At 34.9% G+C, this 14,387-nt stretch overlaps 1 protein-coding gene and 1 pseudogene across 2 annotated transcripts; one reads left to right on the top strand and one right to left on the bottom strand.

The window, feature by feature from the left end:
* The first annotated feature begins 1,676 nt into the window (after window positions 1-1,676).
* Window positions 1,677-4,732, top strand: LOC143604166 (3-oxoacyl-[acyl-carrier-protein] synthase II, chloroplastic-like; annotated as a pseudogene). Its single transcript, XR_013148234.1, has 13 exons — window positions 1,677-1,973; window positions 2,285-2,490; window positions 2,561-2,764; window positions 2,847-2,957; window positions 3,045-3,140; window positions 3,230-3,275; window positions 3,364-3,444; window positions 3,511-3,579; window positions 3,657-3,741; window positions 3,812-3,966; window positions 4,057-4,138; window positions 4,213-4,272; window positions 4,361-4,732. The product of XR_013148234.1 is annotated as a 3-oxoacyl-[acyl-carrier-protein] synthase II, chloroplastic-like (transcript).
* Window positions 4,733-9,913: 5,181 nt separating this feature from the next.
* LOC143604161 (uncharacterized) lies at window positions 9,914-12,624 on the bottom strand. Its single transcript, XM_077080728.1, has 8 exons — window positions 12,470-12,624; window positions 12,024-12,111; window positions 11,604-11,671; window positions 11,057-11,118; window positions 10,805-10,908; window positions 10,677-10,726; window positions 10,273-10,355; window positions 9,914-10,199 (listed from the first exon to the last, which is right to left on the bottom strand). Exons 2-8 carry the CDS (start codon window positions 12,082-12,084, stop codon window positions 10,085-10,087), a joined length of 543 nt encoding a protein of 180 aa, XP_076936843.1. The 5' UTR covers window positions 12,085-12,111; window positions 12,470-12,624; the 3' UTR covers window positions 9,914-10,084.
* Between the last annotated feature and the right edge of the window lie 1,763 nt (window positions 12,625-14,387).

The raw sequence follows: 14,387 nt of genomic DNA, 5'->3' as shown, positions 1-14,387 counted from the left end.
CTCGTATTCTAACGTCATGTTGTGTAGGATCAGACACGTGTAGACGACGTCCGTTATCCTCTCCCGAGTCCAATAACGTATCGGGTTCGCCAAGTACATAATATTGTTTTTTCAGAGCTCCAAAAGTTCTTTCAATATCTTTTCTAGCAGACTCTTGCTTCTTCGTAAAATACTTCCGTTTGTCGGCGATTGGATCTGTAAAAGCTTGAACTAACAAAGCCCATTGTTGTAAATACCATCGACCAGATAAGTACCCGTACTTGAAGAGTTCTCCATTTGCAACAAAAGATTGAGGTGGTTCAACCCCGTCGATAAGGTCGTTGATCAAATGTGACTGATCGATAACATTAAGGTCGTTATTTGACCCAGCAACACCAAAAAAAGCATGCCAAAACCAAAGATCCTGTGACACCGCCGCCTCAAGTATAAGGGTCGGCCCTTCATGATCACCACGGTGGAACTGACCTCGCCAGGCCGTTGGACACATAGCCCATCCAACATGCGTACAATCGATGCTACCTAGCATCCCAGGAAAACCATGTTTTTCTGCGTGCACCTCATATATGCGTTGGATGTCATACATTGTAGGTTTACGCAGATATCTCCGAGAGTAAATCGATATGACTCCTACGTATATAAAATAATCTATAAACATATAATATATATTACAAAATGTAATAAATATTTAATAAAAACTAAAATTAATGTTTTTTTACCTTGGCAGAAAAAATGAAGGGATTCACGTGCAACCCTTTTCGACATCTGTAAATACTCATCTAAAGCGTCCGACGAGATGCGTACGCTAATTGACGGATAGCAGCCATGCATTTTTGAAGAGGGGGTAAAACCGGGGGAGACCCATAGCATCCTTCCTTTGTTGAAAAAAGGGATACCGTGCCTCTAAATCACTTGCTATACGCTATGAACAATTGTCTGCTCATTCGGAAACGAGTTCGAAAATCCGACTCCTCGTATACCGGTTGAGGGCTAAAATAATGCCTAATCAAAGTATCGTTAGCACCCGATCGATCACGATCACGAGATGGTGCTCTAACTCTTGGGACTCGAGGTTGATGGGCTTGATTTTGCAAGAGATCCACCACGGTTGCGGTCAAAACTCCCCCTACATGAAGAAGCAAATCATCCTCTTCGGAGGAGTCGGAATCAGACGAGTACCACGACATTTTTTTTAAAAAAAGTTGAGAAGATGAACTGATTTTGGGTGAAGGTTTGAAGTTGTGGTATAAAAATGGGATGAAATGGGGTATTATATAGGAAAAAATATTTTTTTTTTAATTAAATAAGAGCCCAACGGCTCTTTTCCATTACCAAGACACCTTTATCTCTCTCTTCTGTCGCTAACCCCATCACGCCTGCATGTTTTTTCGCGCTAACGCCCCGGTTAGCGCCTCCGCTAGCGCCCCGGTGGTAATGTGGTGTTAGCGCCTGGGCTCTAGCGCCCCGTTGAAGCCTCACACCCCTCAGCCCTAATATCAAGCTTTATTATGTAACAAAGTATTAATAACCACCACCCATTTCAATCATTCACGTTTCTAAGATAATAATTTTCACTACTCTTGTTACCAAACACGCCCAGTTACATTTATTATTCATACCAAAGATTTAATCTTTTCAATCGATTTTAATTTTAATTAAATTACAGTTCTTCTTCAATGGTGGTTGCCATCTCCGCTCTGTACATGGCTAGTGGCCGCCTGCATGTCGTTTTCCGGCGACAAGCCGTCGCCGGCGGCGGCGGCGCTGCCGTATTCGTCGAAGAGATTCAGTCGGTCCGCCAGAAGAAAGTTGTCGGCGATTGACGTCACTTTACGGGTCGGGTATTATTACGAACCTGATGAATTCATTGGAGCCGTGTGAGGAGTATTATAAATCCAAACCCTTGTCTTCTTCTTTCTCTATTTTTGGTTATGATAATCGGATTCCGAAACGGGTTAATCGATCTGCACAGAAAGGTAATTGTTTTTGATTCTTGGTGATTTCAATTTGGGGTTATGAAAGATTTAATTTTTAATGTTGTTACAGTCACTGATTAGTAAAAAGTTGTAATTTTAATATGCCCATGTTTGTTTGCTAATTTATTAGTACGTTTGGATCAAATACAAATTATTTTAACGTACGTGAGAATCAAGTAGTGTAATTATATATATAACATAGTGTAATTATAGTGTAGTGCAATTACAGCATAGTGTAATTACACGTTAATTTAATAATTTGTACGTTAACTTTCCCCTTTTTTGTTACATTATTTTTTTAATGGTTTTAGGTAAAGCTATGGCAGTTGCTGTGCAGCCTGCGAAAGAGCCGACAACGAAGAAGAAACCGGTGACCAAGAAACGACGGGTAGTAGTGACGGGCCTTGGGGTGGTGTCTCCGGTTGGTGATGTTGTAGATGTTTTTTATGATAATTTACTGGAAGGTGTTAGTGGCATAAGTGAAATCGAGTCTTTCGACTGCCAACAGTTTCCGACTGTAAGTACTGTTCGTTTCGTGAAATATTATGTTGTGTGATTAAAGTGGTCCTAATTGTGGTTGGTTTCAGAAAATTGCAGGGGAGATTAAGTCGTTCTCAGCTGATGGATGGATAGCACCAAAGCTTTCGAAACGGGTAGACAAGTTTATGTTGTACTTGTTAACTGCTGGCAAGAAGGCGTTGGAAGATGGCGGTGTTACAGCGGATGTCATGAAAGAACTAGACATAACTAAATGTGGGGTCATCATTGGGTCTGCGCTTGGTGGCATGAAGGTAAGTTTTAGCTTTCTAAACTCTAATGCAATATTATGAATAATTTTGAAAAAGCGTAATTTTAAGCTTATTATTTAAATAGATATTTCAAGATGCAATCGAAGCGTTGAGGGTTTCATACAAGAAGATGAATCCATTTTGTGTCCCGTTTGCAACGACAAATATGGGTTCTGCTATACTTGCAATGGACTTGGTAATTAATTAGCTTGTTGCAAATTATTTTATGGAATTTGTGGACTTATGCTATAGTGGTTAATGGTTTTCTTTTTGTGATATGTAGGGTTGGATGGGACCAAATTATTCGATTTCTACAGCTTGTGCTACAAGTAACTATTGTATACTAAATGCAGCTAATCATATAATCAGAGGTGAAACTGTAAGCATCATTGCTCATTTGTATCATTCTTTAAAATCCACCTGCAAACTCTTGTTTTTTCGACTAAATGTTTTGTTTAAAACTTGCAGGATATGATGCTTTCTGGGGGTTCTGATTCAGTCATCATTCCTATAGGTATTAAATAAAGGGCAAATTGTAAAACAGATATATACAACGTACTTTTCATGAATTATCCGTCGTTAAATGAGTATATATTTTGTAGGACTTGGTGGATTTGTTGCTTGCAATAGTCCTTTCACAGAGGAATGATGATCCAACGAAAGCATCGCGCCCTTGGGACGTGGTATGATTTAAATATACATAGTTCTTTTAAATAAACATATTTTGATTTTTTTAATTGGTCGATCAGAACCGTGATGGATTTGTAATGGGAGAAGGTGCTGGTGTTCTCCTTCTAGAAGAGTTAGAGCATGCTAAGGTACGCAAACTCTACACGTATTTATCTATTTACTATCGATCTTTGATATATTAATGAAATGAAAACGTGGCTGGCAGGCAAGAGGTGCAAAGATTTATGCAGAATTCATGGGAGGAAGTTTCACATGTGATGCGTATCACATGACCGAGCCTCATCCTGATGGTAAGTTCAGAGCCTCTGTAGCTGTAGAAAATTTTGAATATAATGTATTTGTTTTGGTTGCTGTAATTAGGGACGGGAATAGCGTTGTGCATAGAAAAGGCTTTGGCTCAATCTGGAGTTGCTAGAGAAGATGTAAATTACATAAATGCCCATGCTACATCAACACCGTCTGGTGATCTAAATGAATATGAAGCTATCATTCGCTGTTTTGGTGACAATTCTGAGGTAAATCAGCTTCTTACTGTGTCAATAGACTCAATACGGCAATACATAATAAACAGTTTTAACATTTGTTTTTGTTAAATCTTGTTCTAGTTAAAGATAAACTCCACGAAATCCATGGTTGGTCACTTGCTCGGGGCTTGCTGGTGCTGTTGAAGCAGTAGCTACTGTTAAGGTAAATGCTACTCAGCAAAAGTTGAATATACCATTATGTAATTAAGGTTTCAATAATGATATACTGTTATGTAGGCTATAGAAACAGCATGGCTCCATCCAAACATAAATCTTGAAAATCCAGATGTCGGTGTGGTATGTAAAACGCGCAAATAAATTTTGATAATGTACTTTTTAATGCTTATTTGCACGGATAAATGAAATAAAATTGTTGTTTGTTTAGGATAAAAACTTGCTGGTGGGTGCGAAGAAGGAAAAGTTGAATATAAAGGCAGCAATGTCCAACTCTTTTGGATTCGGAGGACACAATTCATCTATCTTATTCGCTCCTTACAAGGATTAGTAGCTAGCTTCAATGGTGTTTTACCGCAGCATCCTTTCTTGTGTAGATATAAAACTGTTGATGAATGCATAGTCACTATAAGACCGGTCACTAGTCTTGATTTTCAGCTCCAATGTTGAAAAAATCACAATAATCTTTTTCTGGATTTGAACTGATATCTATTCAACTATGCATTGTGTCCTAATACTGAAATGGATGTATGTGTGCATGTTCTGGTTATTTTATATATATTAAAAAACATATTTTTGTGTAGTGATGTTACCTAAGAAGATCAAGATTGTAAGTAGATATAATAAATCACCATATCTTGTTTATAAGTTTAGAAAAACAAAGGAATATGAAGCTATCATTTGCTTTATACTTCTGCATGTATAAGACATTGTGATGTTAAGTGGCTTGGCCTCTGCAAAATTTATGAAAGTATTCAATGATGAAGAATTGTAAAGAGTAGATTTAGACCAACAAACCACAATTTATGATGCTAGCAATATACATCATGATTTAAGTATTTATAACTGATTATTTAAGTTTTTAAATCCACTTATGCAAAGTATCTTATTCATTATATTTATAGCAAATATTCAAAACCTAGAAAACAAACATTATGTTTCCCAGGGATCCTTAAAAGTGAACATCATGCATGTCAAAAGTGGACGGAACATGTTAAGCAACCATATGTACATTAAATGTATGGCACTGATCATCAAATATGATACAAGGCGTTAAAGACAAAGTTAGCAAGCCCTTAAGCCATCATTTTCATTGTTTTGAGTCAACAAAGGCTAACTAACATGTCAAGATAGGCTTGCCTTCTAATTCTAATTCTAAAAACGTGTGCTATTTATGATTACATGCGAATTGCACTGCGGCTGATGATTGGAGTATTCTAAGAAAATGGTTTGGTGGTGTTATGCAAAACTCCATTCTATTTTAGCCATTAATTACCCAATATTAATAATATAAATTACTTCTTACATTCCAATAGCATGTTCACGTGCGCGCACACACATAGAGGCTCACAAACAAATTTAATCAACGGACCGACGAGTAACACCTCACAAACCTTCTCGATCAACGCATTCCACAAACTTATCTTTTCCACATTATCACCAACTTTTATTTTTTTTACTTATTTCTCACGAACCACTTTATTTATAACAATTTAGTTATTAATATCATATAAATAAATAAATAGATAAATACAACAAATTATGTTTAAATATCACCTAACACAAAATGCATATAATAAAATATACTTAAACTAGGTTATAAACCCGTGTATTACACGGGACGAGGTACCAAACATTTTAAATTTAAGAATAATTTGTAATAAGTACATACAAATTATATTAAATATTGTTTCATTTGCACTTGATATTATTCTACTTGAGCATCCATGTATTTTTAAACACTCATTTAAGACTTAAAATAGTAGCGATTTGTAACTGCATGATGTAATTAATCCATGATACCCTTCAACTATAATCAAATCATAAAAGTAGTAGCCACTTTTAAGTGTAAGCTTACATTGTCGAATCATCAATGCTCAATTTAAAATATATTAAAGTCTAGCTATAAATATCATCATATCAACCATTCTCAAACGGGCTTGGCTCTGGAAATTATTAAAAATTGATTACTTGGATTGCTCCTTTTCCTTTTTTTTTTACATGTAATTGCCTCCATCATATTCCAATAATTTACACTTATAAACCAAATTTAGGTTCCTTTAGTTTCTCCTAAGGCTCTTCAACACCATATCTTCTCATCACCTACAATTGTTAAAGGAATTAAGGAATAGGCTTTAGGTTCATATACTTGAATATAAATATAAAGGAGTAAATGTATGAAAATACATGTTAACGCGAAATAGGCAATGCCATGCTCAAATGGTCTAAAATTGCATTACCAATCCCAGGCTTGCCTTCATTGTTTTGAGTCTATGGGGTTGACTTTGTGAGGCATTGCTGATGACATGCATTAGCATTAGTACCTACAAAACACAAGTGTTTGCAATGCCAATAGCAATAGTAACTGTTTATAATTATTTACTTATGAAAACTATCACAAAATGCAAATTGAAAGTGCATCATATATCTTTATCAAAAACAAGTTAAATGAATGAATGAAAAAATTCAAACCCTTTCAAAAAGGAAAAAGAGAATGAAAAATTTAGCCATGTAGTCATGAGACTCAAACTGCAGTGACTCCCCATGTAAAGTCATAGAAACTAAGTTAAGATATACCTACCCAAAAAACTCAGAAGCAGAGAACCCTCCTCACCCGGAATCTGCAAAATTGAATAAAATAAATTAATAAGGCTATTTCCATAAGAATTGCATATCATTTAGATGCCCAAAGAGAACAAAAGTTTATACTAATACAAGATGTCCTTAATTTATGTACAACTTGTAACTTCATAAGTTCAAATCTATATAAAGTAATAACAAAACCTAAAAAGAAAAGGGAAATGCAAAGAAAACTATACCCACATACAAGAATAAGTCAAATAACAAATACATCATTTAGCTAGTATTCTAGTAATGAATTCTCAAAATGGAACTTGCCTAAGAAAGATAACTGTCCACCTACAAGTCAATGAGATTAGATCTTGCCTTAGTTGATTACATTGCAAATCAGTCATGATATATTAGGGATACATTCAGTTTATGCTTTTTAGCTTATACTCAATAAAGTAAAATGGATAATCCATCAAGAAAGGTAAAAAAAAAAGACAAGTCAAACACGTTGAAAGTCGATGGAATTGTAGTTCTAGTGTATAAATCCTCCTAAATCATTTTGTTCACTAAATTAGATTATAGCTTAGTAATATAATTCTTGCAGTCAAACTATTCGATTTTTGGAAAAAAAATATTAGTTTTAAGTGTTTTGCCAATCCAAACCACAAATTTTGACCCAACCCATCTGACCCACCCGTTTTTACCACTTCTAATTAGGAGAATTAAATAATAACTATGAAAAGCCGTGCAAACCAGAATCTGCAGAGAATAACAAAAAACCAATAGTTAAGTATCAAATCCTGGCATAACTTATTATGAATCTTATTGATAGCAATTGCGACCCCGTAAAATGCCACAAACTAAAACCGCTAGTCTTTGGTGCAATCCGATAAGATAGTCATATGGGTCGGGTTCAAAAGACGGGTCAACGTTAATTTTGGTCCGTCGGGTCAGACGAGATACCCTGGCTAGCTCCATGTTGAAACAGTGATGTCCGGTTGCAAGATATTAATGCTACATTGAAATTATTCCCATGCAACGTCCAAAGTGGTTATCTTTTTATTTTGTCGCATATTTCTAGTTGATTATTTTTTAGTTTTTATGCATGATTTCATTGAGTCAGTTATTAGCTTATTTCAAGGCGCCATGTTCTAGTTAGTTTTCTTTTGTTTATTTTCTATATGTACGAATACATGGTGAAATAAAAGCAGTTTTATGTTTTGATGAAAAATATATTTGTGTTAATTTTCTCTCAATAGATTTGAGTTGAAATTAATTCTCCAATATTGCTAGTTCAAGTGTGGCAACTTGAATGGTGACCTTTGGAATCTAATCATAAGTTTAGGTGGTGATTTCTGTATCCTAAACGCATGTTTAGACGCCCTTCGGTTTGGTTCGGTGGTGTGTCTGTATCCGAAAACAAGCCGTTGTTCTATCCGTTTTATTTATCATTTCAAATGTCTATTCGTTACCGGTGATTTGCCTATCACTTATCATGGCCAAACTGGTAATTAAGTCACCTTTCTCCAACACGATTAATTATTTAAGCATCGTAAAATAAAAGCGTTTGACGTTTGAGCTTCTTCAGCCCAACATTTCTAAAACCTACACCCAGTAACGACTAATCATTTTAGCTAACCTCCTAAAGAATGGATAAAAATATTTAAATTACAAACTTTTTACTCAATGGATCACTCCGGTCCCACATATCTAACACCCAGACATCTTTTCTTTATCGGTTTTCGATAGCCCTCCTGCATAAGAGGAGTCATCCATCCAAAATATATTCCTACCACAACAATGATGTAACCCAAATATATATATATATATATATATATATATATCAATTACCTTACCTTTAGTGTACCATGGTAGATATAGTTTGGGTGAAAAGGGGGACTCGACAGTCCCTAAAGCCATAAACAACAAACGTGTTACAAAATTTCTCGATTACCATCTATGAACAATAAAAACAAAAAATGAACTGTAAATATATAACTAGAAGTAAAAAATGAGAGATGTTGATTATCTGTAAATGATGTCGCGCAATAATTGAAGATATCGATGGATAAATCAGTGGCAAATTAAATTAGGTTCCCAAATCAACATACAACAACAGAAGTAAACTGTAGATATATCGACTATGATTGGAATTTGGAACTATAAATGAAAAATTAACAGGAGATGGATTATCAGTAATAGATGACGACGAATAAGCAAAGCAAAAAACTGAAGATATCCGGCACAATCGATGGTGGCGATTTAATATAGGCTGAGAATTATCCTTCACGTTCTGTTAACCGTTTAATCGATCAATTGCAGGTTGTGGGAAGGAAGCTTGGAAATATTGAATAGCTAAAACCGTAATACGTAACTGTCTAATTCTTATAAAGAGGACACATGTCTAGATAAAAGCTTGTTTTATTATAATAGTAGATATATTACCCGCATATTTTTAATCTTTATAATTTAGGTAATTAATTATTTGATTAAATGATGGATTGATATATATTTTGATTACACTGACAAAAATAAGTTTCATGAAAAATAGGAAAATAGTTTGAGCGGAAAATTTTGGCTAAGGATGAATCTCCAAGCGACATGTGTCCTCAATCATTTTACTTTATCAGAATAGTTAAATCAGGTAATTTTGAAACTTATTCAATTTTCCCTGTGTTATAAAAGTTACAAATTATATAAGCTAAAAAAATACATTTAATATTTATATATTGACTATTTATAACCTAACAAACTTGTAAGTATATAAAGTTTATCCTTATCTGATAATAAATCTATTTTTAACACAAATACTTATCTATTTATTGCTTCCAAAACCAATAAAAATTGTAACCCAAATACACATCCATTGGTGCCTGTCCCCACGAACGCCTCCTCCAAAAAAAATCCATGGATAAGGCGTCCGTTAGCGGATGCATCCGATCCATCAAACCAGCCATACATGACTCCATAAACATCCTACTACAAATGGCCATATATTTTCGAGTTAAAGATAAGGAGGCTGTATAAAAAAACTTATAAACCATCCATCAGTTTTGTATCCAACAAAATTTTGACACTAATATGACCATACCAAGCCACATATAATATTTAATAGCAATAACCACCTTGTAACAAAGTAATGGCTACAATATACTTCCACAAACCTCACATATGATATGCATATATATCATACATGAAGTCAGTAAACTACAACAATCATAAATTCTAAACCCGAAGCCACTAATTATTTTCACAATTTGATAGATGGGCAATCTGTTATGAAGCCGAGAAGCATCCACTCAAATGCAAATGGAAATACATGGTACAAAAATGGTTCTCTAGTTTTGATCCAAAATAAATATGGTTAGTGTGGTTTTGGTTTGTATCCATCAACAGCAAAATTTCTAGTAGCAGCGGGAAGGGCAAGACGAAGCCCATCAAGTTCAGGTTTTGCAATTACTTGACAGCCAAGGCGAGATCTGCACAGCATAAAAACACAGCTTAATCAGTATGCATATTTGATATAATTGTAACAATCATGTAGAAGCTTACGTTTCAGTCAGACCAAAAGCAAGATCGAGCATATCGTTCTCTTCATCTGTAGCGTCTTCTAGCTTATTATATTGTTCCACATCCTGAAAATCAGTCATGCATGTGTAATCATGGCTCCATAAAAAAATAAATTACTTTCTCAACTGCATATTAAAGTCCCTAAACATGTTGGATGGTAAATGTTGATTGCCAGTCACTGCATGCGTGGCCACTTCACATCAACAAAAAACGCATGCGTCATGCGTGTGCATGTACTATACAAGTAATCATTAATATCACAGTTTGTATAATATTAACAAGTTCAGGACTTTAATATTTAGAATTAGGTTTAGGGACTTTTTAATGCAAAACATGAAGCATTTTTTTCGTCTTTATGGTGTTAGCCAAAGAGTGTAATAGCATACCATGACAATCACATGACAAGTGGAACAAGCAAGTGACCCTTCACAAGCTCCTGTAAACAAATTTCAACTGTTAAGCTACAAAACTGTGAATCAAATAGGAGTTGCTAAAATTAAGCAAATGAAGCAACCTTCAAGCTCTATGTCATTCTCGTGGGCAGCTTCTAACATTGACATTCCAATAGGAACCTTAATTTCCTGCTCTCCATCTTTGTCAAAGAAAGTCACAGAGATCCTGCAGACCGGTTGTAAGTTTGTAAGCAGATGCTAATAAACCAATTAATATGAATTCCATAACCTAACTCTCATGTGTCCCAAATTCTACTTACTAACAGCAACAGAAAAAGAAAATTGAAAAAAACATGATCAGAGCATACACTCACTTTTGGCTTACTTCATTTTCTTGTGAATTTCCAGTGGCTGTAGTGGAGAACAATTTACAACTCTGAAAAAGTTAGGAGGTAAAGACGAAAATATTAAATTTGTCACCATCAAAAAGCAAACAGCAAGTAAACCAAAGACAAGATCAGGTTACTTTTAATACAAAACTGAACTGCATCTCAGAACTATCATTTTATTGAGAACAATTTTATAAATTAGTCATGACATTTAAGCTAAAAAACAAATTGCAACTGCTAAACACGATTGCCAATGAATTAGCAGCCAATTTCATTCTATAAAGATTATATTAAAGTAAGTTATGACAGGTTTATAATGTATTTGATTTTGGTCTAGATAAGTAGTCAGAGATATAAGTAGTAAATGCATTTGACCTTTGTCCCCACAAATATGCAGTCTCCTGACTTCTTGCACAAGTTAATTGTTGAAAAAAAGCTAGTTTGTTATATTATTTCCAAACATGATGTAATTTACTGCATCTGAAACAATAAATGCACCTAAGCATCATAACTAAAGTGATCGTAAACTAACCACGGGTTCCAAATAGCCATTCTGAACTACAGGAGAAAATGACCTTTTTGTTCCAGTTGATAGTGGGGCTGCAATTTGACAAAGATAATGAAATCATTACCAATGAAGTGATATACTTTATTCATTGAACACTTAAATAAATGAAAAAAATCTGGCAAAGCTCACATAGCTTATTTCAAACAGGTAACAGAAAGATGTGAAGCTCAAGTTTATCAAACAATGCTAAAATTATTTATTCCAAGGAGGAATAATGTAAAAGAAACATTATTATGCAAAACCAGCTTAAAGCAGAACACTATATATAAAATAGATGTGACTATAATCTATTCCAAGAAAACATAATAAGGCAAGAGTTCATAGGTCAATCTTTAAACCATGTAAGAAAACTCAAACAGCATTCAAAAAGAGTAAAGAACAAACCTTTTAATAAGCCCTTAACCGCTTGAGCTCCAAGTCTCGAAATTTTAGAAACGAACATCATAACCGCAGTCAGCAGAAGCTGCACTATCTGAAAAATGAACATATGGCATTACAAAACAAGAATTGATACTCCAAACCAAACAGAATGCAAAATTTCCAGCTCAATTTCACTCTCCCAGTTTCTATCTTAAGTTTATTAGGAGTGGCATTTTATCAAACACTTGGTGGGCAACCAACAGTACAAAACAAAATTGGGATTTTTATATAGAAATTAAAAACCCTTAAACTGAACTGAAAAACTAATTGTATCATCGTGGGTTAACTATACGGAGATCTATAAACTAAACCCATTTAATCCTATGAGTTGATTAGGTTTTCATATTGCAAGAATAAAAACCAAGCAATGTGATTTCGAAAAGATATAATAAGAATTCGAGAAACAGTACCTTTTTAATCGTACTGGAGATCGTAATAAAAATGTTCACCGGTGAATAATAAAAGTACGACGGAACAAACCGCCGTTCCACGAAAAGACAGGAGTAAATAGTTAAGTTAGGGTTACCGTTTAAATGGACTTATATTTATACGGTTTGGTTGCGCTACTCTAACTAGACTATGTTGTCTTAATCGAGCTTAAGTTGGCTTCAGGATTTGGCTTGGGCGTTCCCATAAACCATACCACCGAGTTTCACTTAACAGTAGTTGTGCCACCACACACGGTGGGACGAAAACCCGGGTGGGCTCGGGATTCAAACTGACAATCTCACTAGTTCTAACTAAAATTCTTCATCATTGTCATAATCCACCAAAAATAACATTCGTTTTATATATGCGTTTATCTGAATTAATAAAATTTGTGTATATTTTTATCGTTTTAAAATTTTAATACGAGTAATAATTTTATAAATAGCTGAAACGTCAAATGAAATGTTTTGGTCATATGACATGTTTTGTTAGCCTAGCCGATTTATTTGTTGTTTTCTGAAATTGTGGTTAACATTCAACCTATATTCTTTTTCGTCGGAACAAATCGAACTTGACTATAGATACACCGTTACATGAATCAAAGACTAATAGATGCTAATATTTTGATAACTTGTATATGCCCTGCTTGCGGTGCGCGCATATAATGTATATATGTGTGAACCCTCGGGTGGGCAAAAGTGAAATTGCACTAATTTTGACGGTTTTTTACTAATCTCTTGAAAATAACGTTAAAAGTGGTGGAAGGTTAATCAGGCATCATGTGGTGGCGTTGATAGCCGAAAGCCAAGGGTACATGCACCGATCAGCCGGTGTCCCGATGATTGAGTGCTATGTGCCTTATGTCCAAGGCTTGATGAAAAACTACTATCGAGCCGGGGGTCTCACCGGAAACAGCCTCTCTATCACTATGGGGTAGAGGTAAGGCTGTCTACATCTTACCCTCCTCAGACCCTACCATAGCTTTGCTATTGGTGGGATATACTGAGTACGATGATGATGATTCTGATAACTTGGATCATAACAGATTACATGCTAATAATAGTAGTTGAGGGTTGCTTGTCATGAGTCGATACTCGATAACGATAATGTTAAATAGTTTAACCTGTAAATAATAACACGATTTCTGATCTGTTGATCAGCCAAATTTCATACGAAATAGACAATGAATAATATTTTGCAACAAATTTTATATAAAGATCTTTAACAAATTACTGAGACCATGGTGATTGCTAGAAGATTGCTTCTGTACCTATTCCTGCAAGTTTATTATATTTTACAAGTAAAAGCCTATAGAACATTTCTGGGAGAAAGCTTGTGAGTGTGCCTGCAAAATTGGAATATATGAAAATCATGAATGATACCTATCTCAAAATGATATAAATGTTCAAATGTGACAAAAGGTTAAGCCGTTTTTCATACAATACGATTCTTGACCGCTTTCAAGCTTAAGATTTCATCGGTAGATATTAAATATCTCGAATCAACTGCTACATCGCAATCCAAACCTACCTAAAAGAATGCATAGACACAAATCATATAAACAAGAATCCAAGATTTTAAGAAACAGAAACCAACCTTGATCTTTGGCAATTTGATCTGTAGCACCCATAGCCGAAGTTCAATATCGCCCAATACTTTGATGGGAAAATCGCTAGTTTTGGCTCCAGACATGACTGTACTTAAGTCGACACGTTGAAGCAAAATATCAATTTTGACGCTTACATTATGACTTCTAGGAGGCTGATAAAACTCTTGGATTCTGATCATTCCTACAACTAATCCGTCGTCAAGTATCTTGAGCCTTGAGAAATCATACCGTATACCAACTATGTTCGGATTGTGTGACATTAAAGTAACAGAAGCAACTAAAGAGAGAAA

This window comes from Bidens hawaiensis, unplaced genomic scaffold, assembly GCF_021521415.1.
Source record: "Bidens hawaiensis isolate Kalapana, Puna unplaced genomic scaffold, B.hawaiensis_p1.1 tig00064072_1, whole genome shotgun sequence".
NCBI classification, from domain to species: Eukaryota; Viridiplantae; Streptophyta; class Magnoliopsida; order Asterales; family Asteraceae; genus Bidens; species Bidens hawaiensis.
The sequence above is the reverse complement of the archived record's forward strand: the minus strand, read 5'-3'. Positions and strand labels throughout refer to the sequence as shown.